We start from the raw sequence: 18,847 nt of genomic DNA, 5'->3' as shown, positions 1-18,847 counted from the left end.
CATGTCATATTACAAGCCTACAAAAAGAACTGAGGCAACTGCCTTTTGCTGTGCATGACGGGATACAGGAAGACTTTCTCTTCTTAAAGGCACAGCTCTATTTACATTCTGTATAATGGCAGCCTATGGGCTACACTGCCCTGCATTGTTTCATCCTTATTTTTGAAGTTGTAAAAAAAGGTTGGAAAATATCTTTTCTACTACATTTCTAGAATAAATATGTTTTAATGGTATATCTGTACTACAGTTTCCTTTTTTTCCAACCAAAAGAATGAAAATTTGGCCTTTGTAGCTTTTCCTCTAGGCTGCACATTGATATTCTTAAGTGACTTTACAGGCCTTTTTCAAGAAAGGCAAACATCTACACTTAAGAACACAGTTCAGAACAGTGCTCCGGAGTCCCCGCAGGCGTGCAGAACTATTCAGTGCTTATGACTATCATGGAAATACCCCTACAAGAGAACTGGAGTTACAGGTAAGAAACTATTCAATTTTCGCCCTGCTAAACTCTGAATTATGTCCTATAGCGTAGATATTGACGCTAATTATTTTCCCTTGGTCTCTGGCAAAGTCAAAGCTGGGGTGGGTGGGTAACCTGCATGAAATGTGCAAGAGTTGCGGACGTTGACAGGCTTTTCAGTGCTCCTGGCAAAATAGTAATTTGACTTTTTTTTTTTTTTAAATGCAATTTTTTGATTTTGCATTATTTATCTACCAAATACTAAGTTACTCCCTACCTCTCCTGTGGAAGCCCTATGCATGTGAGTCTGTAATTGTGTGTTTGTCAGCATCTGTGTGTATGTTTGTGCATTAGTGATTCCCAAAATGTGTGCTTAGTGCATGGCAGCCCTGGCTAGTTTTAACAGCGCACCAGTGTGCCACGGTGCACAGATTGGGAACCACTGCTGTAGTTGTAGCAGTGTTGTGCAAAAAAAAAGGTTTATCCATATTTGGATGACTAATTGGAGAAAGCCAATTTAGCATCAAAACTCAAAAAAGACTTAAGAAGACTGCTTTACTTTTTTCTCACATTAGAGTCTACTGCTCAACTCGATCCTAAATCCTGGGCAAAGGGTGCAATATACAGGAGCCACAATAGACACTGCAAACAGAAGTGTCTTTTGCAGGAAGATGCCACCCTTGATATGTGAAGATTTTTACTTTGAAAGCAGCAGCAACTATGTCAGTCAGACAAGCCTCATTCCTCCAGGCCCAAAATGGCATTGTGCATCTTTATAGTTCCTAATACCATTGGAGGAGTGTCTGGAATACCAGTAGTGTCGGAAAAGAAACTGGGAAGTGATCAGTCTGACCAGATGGTTACTCAGTCTCCTAAATGGTGGTACAAAAGAGGTACCATGTTGCAGAGTTGGTTCAGAATCCTCCTATCCCTTTTTAGGGTCGAGCACGCAAGCGATCTGGCCCCTGTTGTAATCTCTGTGGCCTTTTTACCACGTCCATGTCATGCCCATCAGTTTTGTTGGTTCGTGGGCTTGCCTTTTACAATTCGCTTGATTTTAATTAGTGAAAGGCATATGCATACGTCATGCCTTTCCCAGTGTTTGGCCCTCCTTGAGCGCACTGGTAAACTACTGAAAACATACGAGGCTCTGTGTTTTCCGCATGGCTTCTGGACTACTTTTTATTTTTATTTCGTACACAGCGTGATCGCTCTGCAGAAGTCGAGCACTTTGCATGACATCAACCCTGTTACTTGGATAATTGCACTTTTGCAGATTAGTTTGGCTGCAAGCAAACTTCTGTTTTCTTTTCTGTGTCTCCTTCACGCTCAGGACGGCCATCGGCTCATTCATGTGAAACTGTTTTACTTTTCATTTTCAGTTTGTGGCAAGAAAAGGGAGGTTAGGAGTTTACAACGCCAATAGTTCTAAATCGAGCAAATGTGAGACCCATTGCATGGCAAATGCTTGTTGTTCTTGAAAACACTTACTCTATATGTTTGAGGCACGTGTGGCTGTAGATACACATGCTGTGCATCTGGCATCTAGTGTTGGGCACGGATGTGTACAAGGTGTTTTTCTTCAAAGAAGTCTTCTTGAGTCTCAAGATGCAGTGAATCCACTATTGCTGGCAGTGTACATGGTCATTAGCCTCATTGTTTAATTTTCTTTGTGTCGTCTGGTTCAAAAGTGTTACCAAGCTCCCAGTCAACGATGTTGCAGTGATCTCTTTGGGCTTTCTTAGTTCTTCTCCCCTGTCAGTATTGTTTTATAGCAGTCTTCTTTCTCTCATCAATTTGACGCACACTGCTACGTCTGCGGCGGGATTTGGGACAATACCTCAGAATAGTGCCAAATACCCCTGAGCTGATCGCCACCGGGTCTGCAACCTCTCCTTTTCCTGACCTTGACGAAGTCTACTGTGACGTCTGACGTGGCTTCCGCTTGAAGAAAACTCTTTGGTTTCATCATACTCAAAGCCTTGGAATGCTACAGAGAAGCGAAGAAGACACCCCCTATTATTTTTGGCACTCAGGACCGTGAGGGGGAAATTCAGCCGAAACTGCTGAGGAGGAGGCCTTCTTGGCCAAAGCTAGCCCTGGTTCCATCTTGGAGATCCAAGACTTGCCGCCCACCCAGCAGGCTCTGAGCATGAACCCTCTTCCAAGCCTCTCAGTACCACTTTGCACTCTGGGCTAGGAATCCAGCCTTGAAGCCCTCTGACTGGCTTGCGGTCCACCACTGCCACCAGGCCTTGGTAGGCAACGAATGCATACTTTGGACACCATGCCTAGCCACACCTTAGCTTCGACCTCCCCACCCCCCAAACCAGAACTGAAATCTTTGTCATTGAGACAGACTTAATTGCCAGCTATGTTACGCCTGTTCTCCAGAGGCTGCAGGACGAACTTGCAGGCACTGGCATAATCCTTAGAGGAAGCACTCTATTTCCACCAGTGCCCAAGAGTAGGAAGAGGCATGACAAAGCCACTCGCCCTTCACCATCAACCACATTTTGTGTTTGGGAGACATTATCCACGGGACCCATATGACACTCACCCACAAGATGATCCCTGGGATCTTTACAATGCGGGTCCTCCAAGAGGACATGTACCTTTACCTATATCCTGCCCGCCCCTCCCAGTCAGATGACATTTCCACCTACCATGAGGTCCTCAACAGGGTGCCCTCTTTCTGTAAAGTGGAGATGCACAAGAATGCCTTTGAGGAGGGTTTCCTGTTGAAAACAATTTCTTCCTTCCAGCACTCCATGCAGTACCTGCGAGTGCTAAAAGGGATGCTTAAACTGGCTTTTGGTATTGTCAAAGAGCCACTTAAAGCCCCAGTTGTAACCCCCTATGGTGGACATAAAATATAAGGCCTCTTTCTTTAACCCAGTGTCTCTCAACGGTCAGTCTACACCCGCCCACCGCCGCCCTCCATTCCCAACCACTGATTCGTTAGTGCTCCACACTGCTTGCAAAAGAGCCAATGCACAGGGCATGTGGCCATGTACACCCACAGGTCAAAAACTAAAAAAATCAACACAGCTGCAGTGCATTTTTCCTCAATTTGCTGGCAAGTAGCACATTCTTATTACATAGCATTACTTTGTGGTGATTGATACGGCTCCCTGAGATGAAATGGCCCCTCCACCATCTTCCAGATAAGTATTGCAAAAGGGCCAGAAGTTAGTCTCAAAAGGCAAACTGTTGACACTGCAGCTCACTGAATCATTTTTAGCGTGCTCACCTGCCGACACGCTTGGCTCCAGGCATCTCCTCAACCTGCCCTTTGATGGAGAATACCTCTCCAGGCCGCATGTTGATTAGATGCTGGAGAAGATCAAGGAGCACACAGAGACAACAGCTCCAACAGCTCCAAAGATAGAGGCAAAGGTGGTTCCCCCCCAAGGGACCTGCCTCTGCTTTGACTTGACCCCCCCACCCCCTGCCCGAAAAAAATAATTGTTTCTTCTGTCCCTCACCCAGCAATGCCTTGCTTTGGGCACAGTTAAAGGTTATCCTTGGGCCTGCTTAAGATTGCCTGATCAACCTTCCTTGTGTAAATCATGGTTGTATGAACCACGCCCATCACCCTAAGCCCTCAAAAAAAAAAAAAAAACAATAACCAAATCTCCACCTCTGCCACTTTAAAAACAAATAAATAGTCCATCCCCCAAGCCCTTAATCCACCCTTCCCTGCCCCAGCCCCATTTACCTTACAGCGTCCTCTCCTATCCAAACTGCTGTTTTCTGTGCCTTAACTGCGCATATGCGTAATTTGGCACATGCATGGTTAAGGTACAGAAAAAGCCATGCGTTGTTCCGGCAAGCGTGGATATGCTTGATTGGGAAACATCTGTATTGTTCGCAACATGTTAAGGACGTTTCCCGTAAATCACCTGTTATGATGAGGTTTTTGAAAGAGTTGCAGCATCTGTTTCCCCATTCTTCCTTTGGGATGTCCCAATGGGACCTGAATCTTGTCCTAACTTATTTGATCTGTACTCCATTTAAGCTACTTCAAAGCTGCTTCTTCCAGATCCTCACCGTCAAAACCATGTTCCTAGTTACCATCACCTCAGCACAGTGTACAAGTGAGCTTCAGGCTCTTTATGCTTATCCATTATACACCACTTTCTTTCCTGATAAGCTCGTTCTGCGAACTAGGCATCCTTTCTACTTAAGTTGTGACGCTGTACCACACCACTCAAACCATCTCACTGCCAGCATTATAACCTTCGCCTCACCCATCTAAGTAGGAGGAGAAACGCCATTACGTTGGCCCTCATACCAGAGACCACTGGGTGGGAAATCAGCTCTTTGTGGTGCTCGCTGATGCCAAAATGGCAGGCTCTAGAGAAGTATATTGTACTCTGCATTAAAATCTGCTATGCATTGGCTAAAAAGCAGCCTACTGAAGGACTGCATGCTTGTTCTACTAGGGCCAAAGCTGTTACTACTGTGCTAGCATGTGGCATCCCTGTCCTAGACCCATGCCAAGCTGGACCCCAATACATTAATGGAGCACTATTGTCTGGACAGCCAAGTCTGCCAAGAAGGGCACTTTGTCCGCTGGGTCCTGCAGGACTTTCTGGTTTGAACCCATTCACAGCCCACCTTCACTTAGGTACCGCTTGGTATCTATGCAAAAGGTTAGGAATCTGTGAAGACTCTACCAGGAGAATAATTTTCTTTCCCTTGCTAATGCTCTTTGTTAGAGACTGTAGTCGCAGATTCCTCTCCGATCCTCCCCATTCTGAGATTGGGCTTTACCTTTTAATGAGATCCCAAGTCTAGGAATCTGCACACTGGTCTTTCAGTTTGCTTTAGAGGAATCTCTATCGGGGGAATACGGACAGTCCCGAAAGGAACAGATATCAGCGTGCAGGTGAGGCACCTACATAGATCCGCTTGTCACTTCTGAAATGGAAATGCTTCAGTGCGGAGCCACACTTCGCCACCTTCTGATGCAGTTACTATGGAAACGTTTCTGGTTCCAGACTAATGCCTCTGGAATAGCCAGAAGATGAGGAATCTGCTGCTAGATAGTCTCTACCAGCAAGAGTGTTACAAAGTCCAGTAGCTTGATTTCTAAGGCAGTGTGTCTTACAACTCTTCCAAGGTGGTTTAAAGTGATAATAAGGAGAGCTGGTGCAGATGTGAGTATGTTTGGAGCACATTCTGTAAAGGAAGCTGAAGCTTTAAAATCATTTATGCTAGGAGAAGGCCTACAAGATATTAAGATACTTGAAGGTTTACAGATAGTTTTTTTTTTTTTAAGGTAGAATTCCAAACCGGTAGCATTTGCTGTATCTTATTTAGTGGATAAGCTTAGGTCTTGCATGAAGTCTTCCAGGTCTTGCCATTCAATGTATATTTTCCACAACCTGGTGGGAGAAAATCTGGATTTTATTAAAGATTCAGAAGCTAATATTATTCCTCCCATTTTGATTGTTTTGTACCTCAAGTTCAGAATTGATCTGATGATAAGTTTACCAACATCACCCTAATCATAGGTGAAATAGTGTTCCTGGTGTGCAGCAAGAATTCACAGTTTGAGTTCTTCAGAAGTTTATCTATGTTGGAGATTTTATCAATTAGGTTGAGAGTTGAGTATGCTGGCTGTTAACTTGCAAAAGTTTAACTCAAAGGAAGGTAGATGACTGGGTGTGCAGGGCTTTTATGATGACTTTTGGTGAAGTTTTAAATTCTTTACAGTGGCTGCTATATGGTGGCAAATAAAGGAGATTGCATAATATTAGCCTCTGTGTCTTTAATAAAATCCAGATTCTCTGCCCATCAGGCTGGAGAAATCTACATTTCTTGTGCATTGGTAAGGGAAGAAGACTAAAACCTATCAAAGTAATCTGCCTCCGTGATAAAAATGCTGTTCCAGAACATCCATCTCAGAGCAATGCATGCTCCCCAAAATAGTAACTGCTGTATCTAATACCATTCAAGAAACCGCTATAAATGTACTTCTTTTCGATGGCCTTTAACACTGTACTAATCTAAGCTTCCAAATGCCCCCCTTCATACTTCCCATGACAGCTTTCAGAAACCCCCACAGAAAACCAACTCTGTTTTTTAGAGGCCTAGACTTTAATGTAACAAGAGCTGTATTTATACACTTAAAGGTAAATTCATATAGTTTTGTGTAAAGGTTCGGAATGCTACAGATATGAGACATTACTGACTGAGCTGAAGAAATAACAATTATTGAACTTTTTCAGGTATGCCAGATCACCAAGAGTGATTTGTGTGCCTTTCCAGGTATAAAAAAAAATAATGTTGTGTCAGGATCCTGTCCAAATCACTAAACATCTACTTGTATAATTTAGGCAGCAGCAAAGGTTTGAATAATGCCTTTCCTGTTGAAAATGATCTGTATAAGTTAAGCATGTGTCTTTGGCTTCAGTAAGAGGCTATAGAGTTGTGTGTAAAGCTTTCTAGTATGTTCATGCTTACTTGAAATTTATTTTGTACTGGTTGTGGTTTTCTTTTCTGAAGGTCTCGAGACATCCTTAAGTAGTTTGAAAATCTGTAAAATATAGAACTGTAATGTATCACAAATAAGCATATTGCTATTGTGAGCAAACCCTAATCCATATTGTATTCCTGCAAGCTAGAATTCCACATTTTGAGTCATGAGAATAACTGTTGCTGAAGCTGAAAAGGAAAGACAGCAATAATCTAGCTATACGTATTTTGATGTTTATTGTTTTGGCTCAGGTTCTCATTTCATACATGCAGTGGTGGTGTTACTCAAATTTGATGTAGGAAGGGGAGGTGTCCTTTTCAATGCCCCTACAGTTAAATTAATACAGACAGTCTGAATGTTGGCCAAGATTAGAAAGATGTATGCATATGGCTATACCCATACCCCCCTCCAGGCTTTTCTCCTAAAGTGATTTCTTTTTTTATTCGTAGCCTATCACCAGCAGCTGCCTCAACAGACCCAGTCTCAACAGCAAGCACAAAAAGCATATGGCTATAACGAGCCAGTGACTGTGGCTGCCCCCCAGCGCTCAGCCCCTTCTGGCGGGGTAAGTAGAAGTAACGTCTTAAAGCCACTTTGTTACTCAGTGCGGTTCTGTTGACTTGAATGGGTTCGGAGTTTTTTTTTTAGTTCCACTTGACCCCACTTATGTGTTAGCAGCAGGATGGTTTGGGCTGTGATTAATGTCTAGGACTTTTTCAGGCGACTGTGATTATTTCTGCAGCTTGGAGTACACCTTCAACTGAATTATATTTTGTATTGACTAATTTGTATAAAGTGCCAGGTATTGGGGGGAAACTGCTCCAGCATCCCATAAATCGGGGTCAGTGTGTGGCAGGAGCAAGAGGTCATGAGTCTAACAATGATCTTTTAAATGTATTTATTTAAAAAGTCTGCTGCCAAGAAATTGGCAGCAAGAATATATGTGGCTGTAGAGCTGCTGTGGCATATTTAATTAGCCACATACATGCTGGATTTTAAAATATCACAGGTGTTTTGGACACCTACTATAAAGATATTTGCACCCAGCAATTTATAGGGGGTAGTATAGCAGTAAGATAACTCTGCTGGTTAATGCACTTGATGGAGAGATCTGATTTTTGCCTAGTCACAGTATTTACTCTTTAGAATAAAGCATAGATGATTAATATGCCTATTTCAACCTTTAACAAGCAGATCAAATTTGATTCTGATGGATACAACTACCTGTGGATTCTTCACCTTATAAATTCTCCCAATGCGGCATCATTCGACGGAAATATTCTTCCAAGCTCTTTACGTCGATGAGGACGTCAAAATTGCACGGCTCCGCACACAACTCTGTCTGACGTCATTGTGGCAATAAGAAGTCCTCGCCGGTGTGCTGACATCATTTCCCATTTTTCCGTGCCTTCGACGCTAATGGGTTTTCCTGGCTTTCGAACAGCTACTGTTTCAAAGGTGTTCTTGTACTAGTTACAATGTCTCTGCCAAAGAAATCAGGTTTTAAGCCTTGTCATGAGTGCAGGGGTCAAATGTCAGTCACAGATCCTCATGAGAACTGCTTGTGGTGCCTAAGTTCGGACCACGACGTGGACGGGTGCTTGTCCTGCCAGCAGATGAAACCGAAGTCCTTAAAAGAAAGAGAGGCTAAGTTCTTAGCAAAAGCTAAGAGGGGACACAAGGGTCATCGAAGATCTAAGGCAAGGGACTCTTCTTCACGCAAGTCCTCGATCTCATAAGATGTGGCGCTGCACGATTCTCGACGCCTTTCTTCCAGAAATCAGTCTCTGTCCCCTCCAGATACGATGCCGTACGGCGTGGGAGGTCAGTCCAACGATCACACCTCAGAGTCCACAGGCTTCTCCCGCACCATTGTTGATTGAAGTCGTTGAGTCCCCAGCGAGTCCTCCAACTCACTTTTCACCTGTTAGCTCAGGCGCAAGTTTTGGATGCGACCCAAGTGCCTCAAGATGAGCAGAGGTTTCCTGCCTTCCCGACCCCGGGAGCGGATTCAGCGGCGTTCCTTAATGTTTTGTTTAGCATTTTCAACAAGACAATGGCCCCTGCTGCCGCACTGGCTAGTCCCATGGGTCCATAAGCTTTCACTTTGGGTTTGCCGGCTCCATACAAACAGGCTCTGTTTGTACCCTTCTATTCGGCTGAGAGTGCTGGTTTAGCACCGATGACATCATTGCCCCAAATGATGATGCCGACGGAGTCGATGCCGGCGCCGGATAGATCGCGGTCGGGACACGTTATAGCTCCACCATCTCCTCCACCAGAGCGTCTATCTGCCTTAAAACTGGCATCGTTGACGTCAGCTAACTCTGTTGACGCCGAGATTGGAGGCCAGATTGAGTTCGAGGAGAAGAGCCTTGAGGCTCTTGGAAGAACAGGAATATCAGCAACAGCTGTTGGAGGAAGGAGAGATTTGTGAGCCTATGGGGAATTTCAGGGTCTGGACTCTGCAAGTGGACTGGATACCTCCCCTGAGTGGGATCTTTCATCCCTGGGTGAATTTACAGGGGAGGCAGCATCTTATCGCACTGTTATGAGGAAGGCTGCTGAATTCTTGGAACTTCCGTTACCAGCATCGAAGGTGAAGAAAAATATCTTGACTGAGGTGTTGCATCCTTCCTCTACGTCTGCGTAGCCCCTACTCCCTTTCAATTATGCTCCTACTGAGCCCATTTTAGACATTTGGAGAAAACCTGTCACGACTCCAGCAGTTTCCAGGACTGTGGCTAGGAGGTACAGAGTTGCTCCTGGGGGATCCTCAATTTTTGTCTCAACATCTGACTCCTGAGAGCTTGGTGTTTCAAGCTTCTTGTTCTGCCCGATCTGCTCCTGGCTTGTTTCCTGCTACTCCATCGGACAGGGAGTCTAAGAGAATGGAGCAAACAGCCAAAACATTTCTCCTAATGCAGTATGGCCCTGAAATCTGTCAATGCTACCTGTGTGCTGTGGAGGTATGTTCATGCCCTGATGGACACGGCAAAAGCTGTGGTGCCGAGCTTGCCTCAAGATGTGCAGGGGCAGTTTGATGAGCCCTTTTGGACGCTCAAGCGGCGGCCAAGCAGATTATGCAGTCTGGTCCGGATACAGCTGATTAAGTGGCCAAGGCAATGGACACTTCAGTGGCTACCAGGAGGAATGCATGGCTTAGATCTTCTGGTTTTTCCACGGATGTTCAAACAACTTTGTTGGACCTTCTGTTCGATGGCGAGAAGTTGTTTGGGTGCAAGACCGACTCTGCTTTGCAATGTTTTAAAGAGAGCAGGGCTACTGCAAGATCCTTCTACCGACTTCAGTATCCACACCCTTTAAATCCTTTCGGAGGTTTAGGGGGTTTGGCCGTGGATCCTCTTTTCATGGAATGCCACAGTCCAGCACTCAACAGCCTGCCAACCCTCTCAATAGGTCTTTTAGAGGGCGGGGGAGGGTTAGAACACAAGGAGCCACCCAGCAGCATCCTGCCTCATCCTCTTCCTCCCAACAAAGAAAGCAGCCCTAGTTTTCTATCCATCTTGGATCATGCTTCTCCCGTAGTGGGCAGGATATTTCATTTTCTCCAAGAGTGGGAGTTAGTCACATCAGACTCTTGGGTACTAAATATTGTGGGTAAACGTTATGCCCTTCCTTTTTGGGAGTTTCCCCCCTCACAACCCTCCCCGTCATTCGTTTTGTTCAGAAGATCATCTCCTGTTGCTTCAGCAGGAGGTGCAAGCCCTTTTGTTAGAGTGCAGTGGTGTTGGTTCCAGAGCAGGAAAGGGGTCACGGATGCTAATCGAGCTATTTCCTTATTCCCAAGAAGGATGGTCAATTGAGGCCTATCTTGGACCTGAGTATTTTGAATTGCTTGGAGAAATTCAAAATGCTGACTCTAGCACAGGTGCTTCTGGCATTGAACAAGGAAGACTGGATGGTGTCTGTCGACTTACAGGATGCTTATTTTCATATCCCCATTCTGAAGTCGCACAGGAAGTATCTCTGGTTCGTGGTAGGGTCGCAACACTACCAGTTTGTGGTCCTTCCTTTTGGTCTTACTTCCGCACCTCGGGTTCTTCACGAAGGTGATGGCGGTGGTTGCAGTGGACCTCACAAGGAAGGGAATATCTGTATTCCCTTACCTGGACGATTGGCTAATAAAAGCCAAGTCCCCAGAGCTTGTGCTGCATCACTTGCAAATGACAACACGGTTGTTGTTCAACCTGGGCTTTACGGCAAACGTGTCCAAGTCTCACCTGGAGCCCTCTCAGCGCCTCCTGTTCATAGGGGCAGTAGTGGATACCACATTGAATCGGGCCTTTCCTCCGCCTTAGCGGATTCAGGACATTCGGGTGTTGATTCCAATGTTTCAAAAGGGATCGGTTGTTCCAGTCCTCAAGGTCCTACGTCTGCTCGGTCTGTTCGCTTCTTTTATTCTGTTGGTCACTCATGCACGTTGGCACATGAGGGTGGTGCCTCCGCAAGCAGTGGTTTCAACACAAAGGGGATTTCGAGGAGTCTATAACGATCTCCAGAGATGCTGCAACGGATCTACGATGGTTGGCTGTGGACGGCAGCCTTTCCCAAGGAAGGCCGTATTGTCTACCACCTCCAGTGGCTACGGCCAGAGTCATAACGGATGCTTCCACGCTAGGGTGGGGAGCTCATCTGGGGGACCTGGAGATCAAAGGTATGTTGGTCTCCAGTGGAACAGATGTTTCACATCAATCTGTTAGAATTACGGGCGATACATCTGGCTCTCAAGGCCTTCCTCTTGTCCATTTCAGTTGCGTTTGTGAAGGGTTGTTTATCAGCGCTGTCAGCCTTTCTGTGCCTTCCTGATCAGCCTTTATTTAAGTCTCCTATAGTTATTTGGTTTTTGAGAGGTCTGACTGACAAGTTTCCTCCCACTCCGTTTCTTATGCCTCATTGGGATTTAAATTTGGTTCTTACTTTTTTAATAGGTTCACTGTTTGAGCCTATGCATTCTTGTCCGTTGAGACTTGTAGTTTTGAAAACAGTTTTCCTCTCAGCTATCAAGTCTGCTAGGCATGTAAGTGAGCTCCAGGCTCTTAGTGTGAAACCTCCTTTTACATCCTTTCATGCTGACAAGTTGGTGCTGAGAACAAGGGCGGCTTTCCTTCCTAAGGTTGTCACTCCCTTTCATATAGGGCAGTCTCTAACACTATCATCCTTTTACCCTCCTCCCCATCCTTCAAAGGAGGAGGAAAGACTTAATCGCCTAGATCCAAGAAGGGCTTGTGAGTTTTTACATTGAAAGGACAAAAGACTTTTGTATTGATGATCAACTCTTCGTTGGATATGTGGGCAAGATGAAGGGCAAAGGCGTCCACAAGAGAACCCTTTCTAGGTGGGTCATTCTTTGCATAAAGATTTGTTAATTACTGGCAAAGAACCTTCCTCCTGAAGGTATCAGTGCCCATTCCACCAGGGCTAAGGCTGCCACTTCGGCCTTGGCTAGAGGTGTGCTGGTTACTGATATTTGTAAGGCAGTAACTTGGGCTTCCATCCACACTTTCACAAAGCATTATTGCTTAGACTCGGAAGATTAGGAGGGACACCCATTTTGCACATTCTGTTTTGCAGGATTCCTTGGTGTGACCAGTCAGGCACCCACCTCAGAGTGCGTGATTGCTTTGGGATTCTATTCATAAGGTGAGGAATCAACAGGTAGTTGTATCTATCAGAAGAACAAGTTACTTACCTTCGGTAACACTTTTTCTGGAGAATACAGTAGCTACCTATGGATTCCTCACAGTCCCGCCCGCCTCACCGTTGTCTGTCTGGTCATACCAACACTTCCTTTGCTATAAATGTACATACATTTTTGGTGTTTTATATACAAACAATTATTTTGATTTATATTTGTATTTGGATTGGTATATATATTTTGTATTTGTGAAGTCGGTTTTGACCTGTTCGCCTCGAGGCACGTAAAAAATGGTGAAACTGGTGTCAGCACGCCGGTGAGGACTTCTTATTGGCACGATGACGTCAGACGGAGTCGCTTGCGGAGCCATGCAATTGTGACGTCTTTGTCGACGTGAAGAACTGGGATGAAAGTTTGTCGAATGCTGGCGCATTATGAGAATTCATAAGGTGAGGAATCCACAGGTAGCTACTGTATCCACCTGAAAAAGCGTTACCGAAGGTAAGTAACTTGTTCTTTATGTTGATAGCTAAGTGGGTGCCTGTTTTTCTCAGAGATAAATGATCATAAAAGATTCAAAACAGACTTGATTAAAAAAAAACTTAAGTTACAAAACACAAAGGAAAACAATAGCAATGTTCCTTTGAAAAAGGTTGAGACAGGAAATACACGGCAGACCTATATTGGGTAAATCTATTTACACCTAAGGGGATGTCCTGCACACACACAGGGAAAGGGACTCTAGATTAATGGCCCTGTGACTCTTAAACCCTAACTGTTGACATGTTTCTGCCCTACACTATTGGCTTAAAATGGTCCCGGGCATTCATCAGGACATCACAAACACCATTACCCTGGTGTGAGATCCAAAAGGATTATGCCTGTGGAAAGTTTATATGCACTATTAATGCATGCAAAATGTATAGAGGCAACTTGCCTGTCAAGGTGTGGAAGCCCTCATCAGAGGGACGTTGCACCCAATAAGGATTGCTCTTTAGGCTCCTTGGTGTGGTTTAGGTTCGGACCAGTAGTCACACATACTCCAAGGGCCCTGTAACTGCTGTGGCGCCTACTTTGCGCCGCACTCATGGCTCACTGCACCAGTGCATGACATTGATAGCCTTTTAGATGGCATGTTCGACGTTGATTTAGACTTGTCTGGCTGCCTTGACCAGTGTGACCTCAACGTCATCGAACTTCATTTCGATGAATGCCTCAACATTGTTGACTGCTGAATATCCTTCAGCATTGATTCTTCTAGCATTGCAGTGTGCCTCGATGTCTGTCGCCCTCGGTGGTGGTGTCTGATGTTTCAGCGTCAACGTTCGGTGTCTCTCAGATTTCGTCTGAGCTGCCAGTGAGGGCCTCAACGGTGACCGTGTCTGTCAGTCGGTTTGACGGCACGTAAGTCTTGTTTGTATCCCTAATGTATCAGAAAAAGAGCCTGTAATGGACCAGTATTGTTTTTTTCAAGTTGCTTTTGTTTATTGCCATGGTATTCACAGACGTTATTCATACCAGATGAGTCTAGCTACTGTAGTAAATGGAGAAATATTTATATTAGGAGTCAATCATAAAAGTACTAGAATGACAATTAGAAAGTTGAGGATCAGGAAAATAAGAGAAAAGACGTGGAGAGGGTGGGGTTTTTAGAAGACCTCCAACAGTCTCGTTCTTGAAAAAAAATGGTAGGCTTCTTTACCCGCATGAATTGCTCAATTTTCAAATTGGGTCTCAATAAAACAAAGATGGGAATTATCAACAGAAGCAAGCGCTATATCAAATAGGTCAACCCTGACTGCATTGCCCATGTGGCAAAAACTACGTAGGGAGCATAGTAAGACCCCTCAAACATAGGATTCAGGAGCACTACTGCAATATTCAGAAATCAGACCTCTGACCACCATTGGTGGAACATTATGAACAACAGTCACCCAAGTCAAACAAACTTTTGTCTTCTATGGAATACACAAAATCAAAAGGAATCCCAGGGGTGGTGATTTAGAATCCACCCTCATAAACGCAAGAGTTGGTTGATTCTTAGTCTATTGTACACTAGGCACTAAAAACTGTCCAATAATAGTAAAAATGTAGGTTTTGAAAATGAATTTCTTGATGTGTCAAAAAACTGCAGAGCTGAGTGCTCCAGTACCCTAACTGTAGGAACCAGAAAAAAAAACTGGCCTGTCACCTGTGGAGCATGACTAGATACAAGGGGCCCTCTGAGGTCTTAAATGCACGGTGCCAGTTTTCACTGTTAAGCTTTTAAATGCAGCCTACTGGTGAGCAATGCCTTTTATTTTTTTGTAGTTTTCTGGTGTAATTACACCTTTTGTCTCGTTTCGGTACTATGAACTTCTCTATATTTCCTTTAAACGTTGGTATCATTTTCAAACGCGTTTTCCATACTATACTCAATCCTATTGTAACGTCTGGATCGATTAAACACTCTTTCGGGCGCCCGCGCCTTCCGTGGGACTACTGCGTCACAGGCTCATGGATCTGATTCCGTTTTGAGTCTGCTCTCGGTGCCACGCCATGTTCCCCTACACCGACCAACACTCGGTGTGTAACCTCTGCTTCTGTCCATATCACAAGTAAGAAACCTGCGAGGCCTGCCGATCCTTCCGCTCCAAGAAGACTCTGCGGGATCGAAGAGCGCATCGACTAGAGATGGCATCAAAGTCGACCGAACAAACGCTCAACATTTTCGGTGAGGAAGAGGCGCAGACTGCAGTTTTCATCGCAGACTCTGATTCTGACCGTGACTCAGATGGGGACAGCCAAGTTATTCCTGCGGCGCAGTACGTGAGTACGCCAGCCCCTTCATATCAACAAAAACATTCCAAAAAGTCAGCACAAATGGTCTTGGGTCCACCCCTCCTTGGCGGCCATGGTCTGACCCAAAAGTTATATCTCAACGACCGGCCCTCGGGTTTGGCGTCAAAGAAGACCAAAATGCATTCGACTTAACAACAGCCTGCCACGCCTGTTTCAGGATCGAGTCGCAAAGCGGAGGCTTCCACTTCGAAACCGAAATGTTTGTATACCACCTCATAGCCGAAGCATCCAAGCTCCTCTTCGGAGTCGAAAAAACTCCCATCTGTTTGAGTCCACATTGTCGACCTGATTAAAACAGTCACCAAGCTTTCGGAGCACACAGCTGTGGGAAGTATACATGTTCCATCTGCAGAGGAGTCAACAGACATTAGGCCCATTCTTGAAGTAATGGACCATAAACAACGGAAAATCGAAAGGATACTGGGAATATTATTGCTTCTCCTCCTTCTAATAACCGAGGAAACTGTCTTTCTTAGAAATTCTGGAAGCGGGGCCTTCACCTGCAAAAATATTTAAAAACAGGGAGAAACCAAAGGCAGTATACCAGCCTTTTCCACTGCACTCTCCTTTGCTTCCCACTTCACCACCACCTGATACTCCACCTCCTTCAGCTACACAGTATTCTATGCAATCGCCTGTCTCTTCACATGGGGATTATGTGGGTGACAATACTTATAATGTAGACCCATGGGATGTGTATGATCCAGACCCTATCCCATCTAATGACCCTGATCTATATCCCACTAGGCCATCTCCACCTGAAGACACCACATAATCAGGTTTTTGCTAGAGCAGCCACACACCACAATTTGCAGCATTACTGTGAACCCATAGAGGATGGCTTTCTATTCAATACAATATCCTCTACACATAAACAGTACCAGTGTTTGCCAATGCTACCAGGCATGCTAAAACATGCTGATGGAAGTGTCAGAGAACCAGCAAAGGCTAGGGTACTCACACCAAGGGTAGACATAAAATATAAAGCTGCACCATCAGATCCACTCTCTACAACTCAACAGATCCCACCTGATTCCATTGTTGTCAGTGCAGCAAGAAAGAGGGCAAATAATCAGTCCACCGAGGATGCTCCTCCCCCGATAAAGAAAGCCGCAAATTTGATGCAGCAGGCAAAAGAGTGGCAACTCAAGCTGCAAATCAGTTGAGAATTGCCAACTCTCAAGCTCTTTTAGTGAAGTACGACGGGGCCTATTGGGATGAGATGCAAGAGTTCCTCCAATATCTTCCACCAGAACACCAAAAAAGAGCACAGCAGGTAGTTGCAGAAGGACACAACAACCAAATTAGATCCGACCTAGATGCAACAGACACCGCAGCTAGGGGTATAAATACTAGTATCACGATCAAGAGACATGCTTGGTTGCGGTCCTCAGGATTTAAACCTGAGATACAGCCAGCAATCCTTTATGTGCAGCTATTTTGACCAGAGTGGATACCACTATCGAAAAATTAAAAAAGGACTCGGGACACAGCAAAGGCAGTGGGTGCCCTTTCCGCAACATCTGTTCAGGGTACTTTTCGCAGGCCCCAATTCAGAGGTGGCTTTAAACCCCAAACTTCAGAGGCCTCTATATCCCAACAAAAGCAGGGACAACAGTATTACTCTAGAGGGTCTTTCAGAGGATCCTATAGAGGACACAACTTTAGAAGTAGGGGGAAATCCAGTGCCCCAAAAGTTGCCTCCACCTCATCAAAGCAGTGACTTTTTCTGCATCCCCAAACAGCATACATCTCCTGTAGGAGGAAGATTGCAACATTTCTACCATCAGTGGCACACGATTACATCAGATCAATGGGTACTGTCAATTATCCACAATGGTTATTGCCTAGAACTCATCTCCACTCCGCCAAATATTCCCCCCTCACTCATGCAGGTTTACTCCAGTACACCTTGTTCTGCTAAAATAAGAGGTATAGTCACTTCTACTCAAAGGTGCAATAGAAGAAGTATCTATAGCTCAACAAAGGGCAGTAATGTATTCTCTATACTTCCTCATACCAAAAAAGGATGGCCCTCTCAGACCAATCCTCGATCTCAGACCTCTCAATCAGTACATTCTCTCAGAGCATTTCCATATGGTCACTCTTCAGGATGTTATTCCTATGCTACAAAAACAAGACTACATTTAAATCTAAAAGATGCTTACTTCCATATTCCGATGCACCCAGCACACCGCAAATACTCAAGGTTTGTGATAGCAGGCAAGCACTACCAATTGAAAGGGCTACCCTTTGGAGTAACAACAGCACCAAAGGTATTTACCAAATGCTTAGCAGTGGTTGCAGCATACCTCAGAAGACAGTATATATATGTCTTTCCCTATCTGGACGACTGGCTCATAAAAGCCAGCACCATTCAGACCTGTCAACAACAACACACAATACACAATTGATACCCTACACAGGCTAGGGTTCACAATCAATTACCAGAGATCTTGTCTTCAACCAGCGCAAATACAGCCATATCTGGGAGCAATTCTGAACATTGTCAGCATTGGCCTACCCAAACCTACAAAGAACTCAAGCATTCACAGTCTCATATCTCAGCTACAACACAATCAAACTTACACAGTGAGATTTGTAATGAAACTATTGGGAATGATAGCATTGTGCATATCATTAGTGTCCAATGCATGTCTAAACATGAGACCCCTACAACAGTGTCTTTCACCCCAATGGTCTCAGGCACAGGGTCAACTTCACAATCTAGTGCTGTTGGACCGCCAAACTCACAACTCTGCAATGGTGGAATCACACCAACTTATCAAAAGGGTGGCCATTTGAGGACCCTGTGCCACAGACCATAATCACCACAAAAACATCAATGACCGGTTGGGGAGCCCATCTCAACAATCTTAATATGCAGGGAGAATGGGACGCAATCCAGCAGACTTATCACATAAAACACTTGGAATTGCCACCAGTGTTCTTAGCAATCAAAGCATTCCGGCCACAGATCATACGCAAGACATTGTTAATTAGGACAGACAGCATGACAACAATGTATTATCTGCAAAAACAGGGGGGGATGCACACTCATCCCAATTGTCCCTTCTAGCCCAAACAATTTGGAAGTGGGCAATCGCATTCACCTACTAGCAGAGTATATCCCAGGGATACACAACCAACTAGCGGACCGCATAAGCAGGACGCAGCAACAAATACACAAATGGGAGATTCACCCACAAGTAATTCAACAGTACTTTCACATGTGGGGAATGCCAAACATAGACCAAGCGAAAACGCAAAATGCCCAAACTTCGCATCCAGGTACCCACACCCTTGATCCAAGGGCAATGCTCTATGGATCAATTGGTAAGGGATATCTGCTTACACTTTTCCTCTTCTCCCACTACTTCAGTTTCTGGTCAATAAGATC

General features: G+C 44.8%; 1 protein-coding gene across 1 annotated transcript in view; it reads left to right on the top strand.

Annotated features, from left to right (window-relative positions):
* LASP1 (LIM and SH3 protein 1) overlaps nt 1–18,847 on the top strand; it is a 478,327-nt gene that overhangs the window by 373,318 nt on the left and 86,162 nt on the right. The window contains exon 6 of the mRNA XM_069237475.1: nt 7,397–7,512. Coding sequence (XP_069093576.1) covers nt 7,397–7,512 — 116 coding nt within the window. The remainder of the gene's footprint in view (nt 1–7,396; nt 7,513–18,847) is intronic.

Source organism: Pleurodeles waltl, chromosome 6, assembly GCF_031143425.1.
Source record: "Pleurodeles waltl isolate 20211129_DDA chromosome 6, aPleWal1.hap1.20221129, whole genome shotgun sequence".
NCBI classification, from domain to species: Eukaryota; Metazoa; Chordata; class Amphibia; order Caudata; family Salamandridae; genus Pleurodeles; species Pleurodeles waltl.
This window is presented reverse-complemented; position numbering and strand designations above follow the sequence as displayed.